Raw genomic sequence first — 11285 nt, 5'->3', positions numbered from 1 at the left:
GTATTGCATTCAATACAGTTATTTTGTACAAATGGATTTGAATTTCCCGTCCCGCAGGCAACGTTCTCATGCACCGACGTCACCGGGAACTCCCCGGTGACCCATCGAGGGCAGAGGAAGCCGGGCGGAGAAAGAAAGAAGACAGACATCGCACAGAATGATGACGTGGGATGCTGGCGGATCAGGTAACTAGCGATTTACTATTACTTCCCATAGTTTTATCTACCCCCAGTGTGACTCGGGGTTACTGCTTTTAGCATCTTTTTTCTACCCCCTGAGTCACCGCCCAGGAGGTTAAGCAACAAATAAAAAGTCAGGTTCTACAGTTTCTACCCTAAATCTAAACATCTATCAAACATTCATTCCCTCTATAAAATAACTATATAGAAGAAAAATAACAGTTATTCAACAATTGGTCAGATATCACATGAATTCTGTCCTCCACAACTGAGGATCTAAAAAAATGTAATTATCATACCTGCAAACATTAGTTATATCAGCACCAGAATACCCCTCTATTTTCTCAGCAATGACATCCAGGTCCACTTCAGAATCCAACTCAACTTCTCGTAAATTTATTTTCAGCAGTTCAGCTCTTCCAGAAGCTGTAAGCACAAAGGGAATTTTGTTTATAATATATTTTTGTTGTTATATTATTTATGAACATTTTAAAGTTTTTACAATATGAAAAAAAAGTACTTTAATATATTAATTGTGTTTAATCTAGGTTCTTTCTTTTTATAAAATATTTAATCCATGTTTATTCTAAGCTAAAATTACTGGACACAAATTTGCAGAAAATGACTTTATCTACCTGATGAATACAAGTTTTAATGAAAACAAATCAAAACAAACATTAACGAACTCAATTTATAGAACAGGGTATCCAAAGTTCACTCAAACATTCCCTAGTGGGAATCAATTACTGACAAAGAAACACATCAACTTGGAAGACTCCTACGAGGGAATGTCTGATTCCCTGTTTTACAGTATAAACAGAACCCAAAAGACTAATAAGAGCTATATATGTTGTATGACAACTGTGATTTTGCAGCAGTGGATATTAGGAAACATATACTTTTTTCATTTACTAATTTAAGTGGAGGACAAAAGATTCTTGGTGTGAATACAAATTTTATTGAGCAAGGAAAGACTATTTTGTTAACTTATTTGCCAACTTTATGTTGGCTGGTCAACTGTATTACAATTAAACATTCATAGCCACTTTTATACTTCATCGTAAATTCAATTGGATGGCAACTAGCTAACAACCTGTTGACTGTAGTTTGTTTGTAGAGGATCTTTTCCCCATGACTTATTTATCATGTCCTGTTTTCCACAATTTCTCTGTTTAAAGACAGACATCTGTAATTGTAGATACAGCGCCTGATTTAATAAAGCTTTCCAAGGCTGGAGAGGATACACTGTCATCAGTGAAGCTGGGTGATCCAGCAAACCTGGAAAGGATCAGGTCCAGGATTCAAAACATTTTCTAGCAAATAGCAAATGACTTTGAAGAAATCCATTCCAGAGTTGCTGGATCACTTAGCTTTACCAATAAAAGTGTATTCTCTCCAGCCTTGGACAGACTTAATAAATCAGCCCCATAGTGCGATTCTACCTTACAGCTCTGAATTCCTAGAACTACTGACCTCTCAACATTTACTTTACTTTTTAGGTATATGATGAACTTTAGGTAGAGATTTTTAAAACAAATACATATACGTTATATTTGGAAATCAGCTATACAGTTAATTATGCAACCTGAAAAACATTTCTGCAGCTCTGCAATCACCAGTTGCTAGCATCTTACACATAGATCTCCAGCCTTTCCCAACCAGTCAGTGAACGCCAACATTTCAATGTCAAAATGTTAACTTTCTTAAACTATTTTACATAAGTATATTCCTTAACCAACGTGAAATACTTGGTACAATTTTCATAACAAATTTTTAGTGTATTTTCCTTTTACAAAGCTGAACTCTAAACATAGCTAACTTCCCTTTTTTCATTCTGTTCCAGATTCATTCTCTAAAACGAAGGTCCCTTTATCCAGCGTATCTTTTCAGGTGAAACTTTCATCTGTAGCAGCCAGAAATAGCACAGTGGCAGCTGTACTTCCAGGCTGCTGTGTATAAAACCCATAAGCCAGATACTGAGGTCCCATCACGGCTTACCCTCTCCCAAGCTATTTAAATTAGGAGTGTTTATCAATGGACATGAAGAGAGGGAAGTGGGAATGGGACCACAGCCACTGGCAGTATAAACATCACTGTTTTGGGGTCTAGAAGCTATATAAATCCTGTTTATTAATATTAATAATAATAATATTAATAATAATATTAGAAGAATAGCTTTTCCAGCTTCTACAGATGTAGGAAGTCATGCTGGATAAAGGGACCTACATTCTGGAGAAGGGGGACCTACAACAGAAAGAAAAACAGTAAATTAGTTGTGCCTGGAGTTCAGCTTTAATGCCTGCAAACAGGTTTAAATAGAGCTGAACTGTGCACCTATATAAAACAGCTACTGTAAAAAAATAATGCAATATATTTCCAGGAAAAGAAGCAGCTACATTGAACATGCAACTACTTTGTATGTTGTTTTAACACCCCATGCAATAGTTCCAGTTATAAAATGTATACATACATTCTATAATTTATTTCTGTCTGCTATTACATGTCCTTGGACTAGAAGAATATTATCGGAAAAAGGATTTATAACATCTTCTTAATTGAGTTGTGTCTGGATATTTGAATTCATCTTTCAATGGTCTGTTGTATCCAGCGTCTGCCTGAATCCAGCAATAATGTGACTTCATAGTTTGACTGCTGAAAACCAAATACAATGAAGTGAATTTATAAATGATGAAAGAAAAGTGTCTGTTTCCAAACACAAAGGATTAGATTAGTCATTTCTCTACAACACGTCAAATCAGGGAACTTGGGTGTGTGCCTAGTACAACGCCAAAGTTCAGATTTCCTTTTTTTATTTTTTTACTAATAATCATTAGCTTTATTTAAAACGGGTGAAAATCTGTGCATCACTCATACTTGATGAAAGACAGAGCTAACACTAATAGTAGGAAAAGAATTTGTCTGATTAGCTGTCATGGGAAACTAAACAAATTTTACAAAAAAATTAATTCTTTGATACCTTTGTGCATTTCTGTAAATTATATATACATAGTGCTTGGTGTCTTCACAGGATAGTAAATGCAGCCATTGTGCCTCCAGAAAAAATGTTTGTACTTGCTTACTACAGGACTTTTCGAAATGTTAAAGGTTCACAAATCAATGTAAATAATAAAGTAAGAAGAAGAACAAAACTTTAATATATTGTATCTTATCAACCCTTAGATGTGGTAGCCGCATTTTCCCCGAATCTGGCTTTCTTCCCTTAAATATTACTTTTGACAGTAAATTGTGCGATCATGTGCTTTTAACAGAACTCAAGAAAAAAACTTTATGGAGCCTAGACATACATTAACTTCTGGAGCAAGCTGTGCTTTGATATGCAAAAAGAAACAACTGCAGAGTTTGTCTAAGTCATTAAGGAGTTACAACAGGTTGCAGTAAAGCTCAGTCTTAGCTGTGTTTAGCTAAAGATTTTTTCTGCAAGTCATGCAAACCGCTCCCCTACCCCTCCAAGCTTCTGTCCTGCACACGAGGGAGCAAGGAAGCCCTGTTCGTATCCAGGAGTCCTCCGTATGCCGGGTGTCCTTAACCTGGGGACTACCTGTAGTATGTTAGTGCATTAGGGTGCTTTTCAAAAGAATGGCAGCGCAATGCACTGCATTACAGTACTTGCGTTTCTGGTAATAGGCAAAAATAGAAAAACGTGAAGAACAGTGCCTTATGTGAACTGGCCCTACTTGACCATTTGTTTTAACTCTCAGTGGGCTCTATTGGTATGTGGAGCAGCTCATCAGATACTTAGGAGGGGTTCTCACTTTCCATATGGTAATTATAATAATTTTATACTAAGGAGGGTGCAGCTGGTGAAGAACAAAACACTCCCAGTCACATAAAGAACGTAACATGTATACAATGGCGTAAGAAGGAACTAATACTATTTGGTATTTTACTAACCTGCCTTCCATATCATATTTGGTTGAATGGTCGTGTTCTACTTTACCATCTAACTTCAGACATTCAGCTATTGTTCCCTCCAGCAACCATGGCAGCCTTCAAATGTATGTGAAGTTATATAATGGGAGATCAGGCTATTGCATTTTGATGTAGTTCAAAGTCTAGACAGCAAAGTCACAGAGAGCAGCCATCAGTGAATTACAATGATCTGATTACAGAGATCTGAGCCTTCAAGTAAAAACTCAGAAACTTATTTTCTTTTCTCAGTTAAAACATTGAATCTTATAAAAGTCTTCAGCAGCTTGGAACATTTTTGAGCCTACTTTCTTGACATTATCTTGATGTACCTAATTAAATATTTAAAAACAGAATTGCAGATGTGTTAACAGTGATTAAAGGGAATATCCCTAAGGAATGACTTTATGTTTTACGCTGCAGTTAGAAAGTCATATTTGTATAGAAATTATCGGATAATTGTTTTTCCCCCGATTATCATAATTTCTTTAAACTGCATCTGTCATTTTGAACTAGTCAATATGAGCTGTGAAGGAGGCAGAATGGTAGGTCTTATGTTTTCCAATAAAAATGGTTTAACTCTAGAATAGAAAAGCTATTCCCAAGGGCTGTCCTTTTTTTCAAGAAATAATTTAACTTTTTGTTAATTACAAAAACTAAAGACTTTCAAATATTAAAGCATAAAAAGTTTGCTTTATATTGATGGAACACAGAAATCACAGAACTTAATAAGCCTTAAAGTTGTAAATAATTATTGATAAACACTGTGTATGTCATTGAGGACAAAATTATGTAACAACGGTCAACAGAAACCATTGTGGGGCGGATTTAAAAAAATCACACTAAAAATCTATGTTAAAAAAGGAAATCACAGTACATACGATACTGTCGAACATAATGTGACTCAGTAGTGTGTAAGGCCCAATTTGTTTGTATGTACTGCTGACAATACCTGGGCATGCTTCCAATTAGATGGTGCTGTTGGTGGGGAATTAGGGGAATCTCCTCCTACACCAGAATCAGCGCATCAGTAAGCTCTTGGACAATATCCGGCATTCCCCGGAGGAGTCAGATGTCTCTGGATAATGTCACACAGGGTCTTGAATTCTAGTCTGGGGAATGTGGGTCTAGTCAAGGAATTGTGGGTCCAGTAAATGTCTTTGTTCAGAAACATGGACACAAGTAGCCTGCTGCAGGTCATCTTGTAAGGCTTTGGCAGTGCTTCTCCTGTTCCTGCTTGCACAAAGATGCACACATCAATCCCACTGCTGGGTTGTTGCCCTTCCTAGGTCATGTCCAGCTCTCTTTTTATAAAGGCCCATCTGCTACCATGTCCTCCAAGTTCCTCTGTGCTAGGAGACACAGCAAACCTGCTTGCAATGGACGTACCATCCTGGAAGATCTGGACTACCTGTGCAGAGTGAGTTGTAGGTACTGTCTTATGCTACTGTACAGTACCAGTTGAGACAAGGGCAATAGCACAATACAAGTAAAATTAGTCAAGAGAAATAAGGAGAGAGAGAGATGGTGTGTGATAAGGCCATTCCCTCAAAATTCCTGACTCATTGACATCTAACAAAAATGCATGCAATGAATGCTTAAAAAGTCTTGAATTATTGAAGCCAAAAAGTCAGCAGGACAGACAAGTAAATAGTATTTTAGAAGCAGAAGTGGTAGCTGTGGTCTCAATGCGTATAGGAAGTAGATATTCCTTAACAATTGTGTGGATTTCTCAGTTCAAATCTGGCTGACATATAGTTACTAAAAGGTAAGATTTCTGTTTTTTTTTTAATCTTTTTATTCTTGACCCAAAGGGTCCATTTAAACAACAACAATATTGCTTAAAAACTACAAATAAAAAAACATTTATAAAGCACAACAATTTTCTTTACAAATATGCTTAGTGTTCACTTGGCTTCAGTGTAACAGAAAAAAGCAAACAACAAAAGGGAGAAGATCTCAAATATCTCAGCTTTCAAACTGATATGATTGGCTTATCCACTAGTTACAGAGTTTTCACTGCTACATTAAGCACCTCAAGGCTCTACACCACAACCTGAATTTTATGAACAGAATGTAAAATTCAGGCTGCTGTGTGAAGTATCACTACAGAGTATTCTGAAGAGCAGACTGCAATAATCACTCAATGTTATAAACGGGGCCCCAAGTGATTCTTTGTACCTTACTCTTTTGTGTCTGTAAAATGTGCATAGGTAAAATAAAGAAAAATCATATTTTATACATAGACTTCCCTTCCAAGAGATATCACATGAAAAGAGAAGAAGCAGCTCTTAAAAATGATTCCTATGCATTCAGAAATGATATCCATATATTTAACCACTGTGATGAATCTTTTAGATTTTAACATTTCAGAACATAATGCAGGCATGGATGAACTGTCTATCAATGATTGGAAACAGTTCAGTAGTCAGGATATACAGAGAGACAGTGGCCCAGACACTTACATTCTAGTTGGTATCAAATTATTCATACCACAAATATACTTAATATGACTATTTCTTTAAAATCTATTAAAGCTATTAGTCATACTACAACACACACAGTGATCCTTCTAATACAAACCATGCGCTCCATTGATATCTGTGGCACTGCTCTCTCTTGGTTTGCTTCCTATCTGTCTGACCGCTCCTTTCAAGTTTGGTTCAATGGTAATTCCTCTCCCACTCTCCTCCCTGTTGGTGTTATCCAAGGGTCAGTTCTTGGACCGGTCCTCTTTTCTCTGTACACCTCCTCTCTTGGTAGTCTCATATCCTCCTTTGGCTTACAGTACAATCTGTATGCTGATGACACTCAAATCCATCTGTCCATCCCTGACCTGTCTCCCTCAGTCCTGGATAAGGTCTCATGCTGCCTGTCAGCCATCTCATCATGGATGTCTGACCGATTCCTGAAACTCAACCTGGATAAAACAGAACTCATCATCCCCCGCTCAAATTCCAAATCTCCCCCTGACAAATTCCTAACTGTTAACAACACAGTTATTCGGCCCTCCCCTCAGGCACGTTGTCTTGGTGTCACCTTTGACTCGGCCCTTTCATTTACCCCCCATATTCAGAACATTTCCAGGTCCTGTCACTTTCATCTACGCAACATCTCCAAAATCCGCCCCTACCTGTCCCGAGACCACCAAACTCCTTGTACACGCTCTTTTTTGTCGTCTGGACTACTGTAACCTCCTCCTCTCTGGTATTCCACTAACCCGACTCTCTCCTCTACAATCTATCATGAATGCTGCAGCCAGACTCACCCAACCTTCCCACCACTGCATCTCTGCAGATCTCTACACTGGCTTCCATTTCACCTTAGAATCAAATATAAAGCTCCTGTGCTTTGCCTTCAAATCCCTACACAGTTATTGTCCCACTTACATTTCTGACCTGGTAAAAAAGTACTCCCCCAGCCGCTCTCTTCCCTCCTCCAATGACCCACTAATGACTTCCTCACTCATAACCTCATCACACGCACAGATACAAGACTTCTCTAGAGCTGCCCCAACTCTCTGGAATGGTCTCCTCGTCCTTTTTGGCTTATTCCTACTTTCTGCTCATTTAAAAGAGCACTCAAAACCCATTTTTTTTCAAACTTGCCTACCTGTCTTCTTCTGTCATTTGAAACCATCACTACTTCCCACCACTCCATATCTCCCCTCCTATTGTGTGTAAATTCCCCCACCTACTAGATTGTAAGCTCTTCGGGGCAGGGTCCTCTCCTCCTGTATCACTGTCTATTAGTCTGTCATTTGCAACCCCTATTTAATTTACAGTGCTGCGTAATATGTTGGCGCCATATAAATCCTGTTTAATATTAATAATATTAATAATAATATTATTAATAGTGATAAGAGGTTTGAACCACTTTTTTTTTCAATTGTCACTGGTGTCCCCAATGTGAAGTTGCATTGTTCACTGTTTGTCCTTATGACTACTGGCTTTAAAAAAGTGAGAGTGGTAGTGTCAACAAATCTGGAATAGTGGGAAAGTCTTCCAACTCGCCGTTTTAGGTGAAAAACAGGGATTCAATCTCTTTTTTGTAGGACAGGCAACATATGAATGAGTGATGCTTTACAGATTACTATAACAATTTTTTATTGGTTAAAAATCATGCGCAAAATAAAAAACTTTTTACAATTTGTGTTAACATTTCCTCTCACTTCCTGCCCTGGTATCAGGGTGCCACACAAAAGCGATGGACAATCTTTCCAATAGAGACAGCAAGATTGTTGTCCACTAAAGTATGCAAGGGTTAATTTTCCCAAGGAGGAACAGCCTGAACTTTTCCTACTCTATATAAAAGATTGTCTGGAGTTGAGCTATGTTCAGTTAAGCTTAACAAATTACACGGTGTTTTATTTTATCATCCTGGCACTGTAATGCCAGTACAGTTTGGCTGAACATTACCTTGCTGTTGTTAGGCTGATGTTTTGGGAGCACAGTGACTATTTACCTATGCCATCTATCAAACAGATTATTTCTACTAGAGGCCAACTCTGGCACCTGTAAAAAGCCAAGATTAATGTCAGGTTCTGGGATAATGTAATTCAAGAGGTTGTACGACTGAGCTCCATCATCAGTGGCTGGCCAATAGGCCAATAGCCCTGAAAAAGATTTGGAGTGGGGTGTAAGTTCCTTACATTGCTGGAGGAGGGCAGACTAGAAGGTAGGAGCCATATCTGAACATTATTGCATAAGCTTCAGCAACCCACAGCGAATTAATTTCCGCTTTAATGCGGCGTGTTCATGGTGCATAAAGAATTTTTTGATACGATGAGTCAATTAAGTCAATTGAGGTTGGAAACAAACACCAACTAAATGTTGCATGCCTGCTGACAAAGGTAAATTAATTTGCTACCAATGAAGCAGAAAAATAGCCAAAGTCAGACGAATTATTGTAAACAGATCTGCACGCAGACGTTATAGAAACAAATAATAATTAAACTGGGATACAATGATACTAATTTATAAAAAAAATACCTAAACTTTGTGTGAATTATGTTTTAAAATAAAAAATACACAAACATAGTGTCTGGCCTCAGCTGCTATTTACAAAACTGAAACAACATCTGGATTCTGAGAAATCTCAAGCTCAAATGGAGGATAAAGAAATGCTATAATAATCCAAGAGGATCATCCATGAATCAATAAAGTATGCAGCAACACCTCAAACCAGATAGACCTAGCAAGATTATAATTGCTCACAATCCTCTCTCTATACTTTAATACAGCTTTAACATTTATATTCACTTTTCATGCCTCTACTTTATTTATTTAGCCAATATAGGGCAATCTTGTAATCATTGGCAGCCAGAGTGTGAGATTTGCAGGATACCCAATGTCTCTTGTACACGTAGGTGCACCGGACTTGACCACACTTCCCAAAACCCCTCTGAACAACTACATGGTCATGGGACTATAGTTTAATGATGATATGGTAGATAGGGCTGGTCTTAGGAATAGTGTTTACACCCAGCACCTCTCTATTCTACTCTGCCTCCTACAAGCAGCACTTACATGAGGACATCAGAGCTGTTGAAAACTGCTATCGAGGCATTGAAGTTACTCTGCTTACGGGAAGCAGGCACTGGGGGATCAATAATAACCAAAATATGGAAGAGGCCTTTTAATAGACTTTAGGTGAACTTTTTCAGCACACTGTAAAGCATATGAAAAACAGGACAGTAAGTAACCGATTATCTTTGTTTTTTTAACTATTTGACTGTCTGTGCATTAAGTTGGTTGGTAATGTGTCTTATATGTTGGAATAAACTATTCCACTTCCACAGGCCTAATACATTGTATTGGATGACTACAACCCCCCCCCCATTATCCTTCATTTCCTATGGGTTGGTTTTAAGTGCAAGCATTATCTGTCTCATAGAAGAAAAAGGAAAAAGTAAGGTAAGAAGCCTATAGGTTACAAAGTCCAGCACACAATATCATTCATGCGTTTCATGCATTGGTTGTAAAATCGTAGGCTTCAAGACAAAGGGCCCTCAAGAAATACTGCGCCATATTTATTTATTCCATAAACATTATAACATAACCTTAAAAAAATAATCAAGGAAAAAACAGGAAAAGATTGGGGAATTATTTTGTACAATGCTGGTAACCCATATTATAGTAATAACTGAAATTTTAATTTTATCCCATAAAACATTATCCATAGGTGTTCAGCTGCAGAATTATGCAAACAAGTGTAATCTTTATTGCCTGGACAGATGTGACCTTGTTGGACATGGATGTTGTACACAAAGAACTGCACTTGGTTGCACAGTGGGATTCCCATTTTAAATGGAGGTTTTCTAGTTTTTCTTGTTCAGGCACAATGTAGTTACTCATCGAATATGTGTAATTACTAAATAAAAAATGAAGTTGCTTCCTAACACAATTTCCTGGTACTAAAAGGGAAGCTAGTTTTTAGATTCCACTGCAGCAAAACTTTCTTTAGAAAACTGGTACTGCAGAGCAAGCCTTTGGGGAAAAGAACTTCTACAGCCACAACTATCAATTATCTCAATCATTAGGTTTCATTGTAAAAAACATCATACACAGCAGAATATGTACACTAATATGAGCACTCAAGTGTAGAATTTGCACCATCAGAGTCTGAGAGACTTATATAAAAAAACAATTGGTGGAATAGCATTTGCAATAAACTGAAATTTTAGCTTTGGGAGGACAGACTGACTGATGACTACTGGGTTGTAGATGTGATCATAGGATGTCCAAAGGAAAGGCATTTTAGCAAAATTGTTGAAACTGATCTGATCCATGCAGATAGGGAACTCAGGCTTTACAGGATGTATGCTTTTTCTAGGTCATGGATTTAAAAAGTTCAGAAAACTTTACACATCTCTCTGTACAAGTTAGACCCTTTAGCCCTTAATTTGTAATATTTAGACAGCAAACATAAGAGTTGAAATCTCAATCAGGATTGCGTTGCTGGTTGTGTTTGTTGGAAGATTTTCTCACAATTCCCATTCCAAGTGATGCTCTATATATAGGCATTGGATGAGATGTCACCAGTACAAAAAGTAAGAAAAATTCTCCCAAATGAGGTTGAACAAAGCAATAATAACCACTACCCATATAATACAGAATGTTGGCTAAAGTTGGGCTTTAGGCATCCATCATAACTGATGTTTAAGCACCTCAGAAAACC

At 37.5% G+C, this 11285-nt stretch overlaps 1 protein-coding gene across 1 annotated transcript in view; it reads right to left on the bottom strand.

Annotated features, from left to right (window-relative positions):
* Positions 1-11285, bottom strand: part of KATNAL1 (katanin catalytic subunit A1 like 1) — a gene marked incomplete at its 5' end in the record, with an annotated part of 57088 nt that overhangs the window by 3509 nt on the left and 42294 nt on the right. The window contains 1 exon segment of the mRNA XM_072404508.1: positions 479-605. Within this exon segment, the coding sequence (XP_072260609.1) occupies positions 479-605 (127 nt within the window).

The sequence above is a fragment of the Pyxicephalus adspersus genome, chromosome 1, assembly GCF_032062135.1.
Source record: "Pyxicephalus adspersus chromosome 1, UCB_Pads_2.0, whole genome shotgun sequence".
NCBI classification, from domain to species: Eukaryota; Metazoa; Chordata; class Amphibia; order Anura; family Pyxicephalidae; genus Pyxicephalus; species Pyxicephalus adspersus.
The sequence above is the reverse complement of the archived record's forward strand: the minus strand, read 5'-3'. Positions and strand labels throughout refer to the sequence as shown.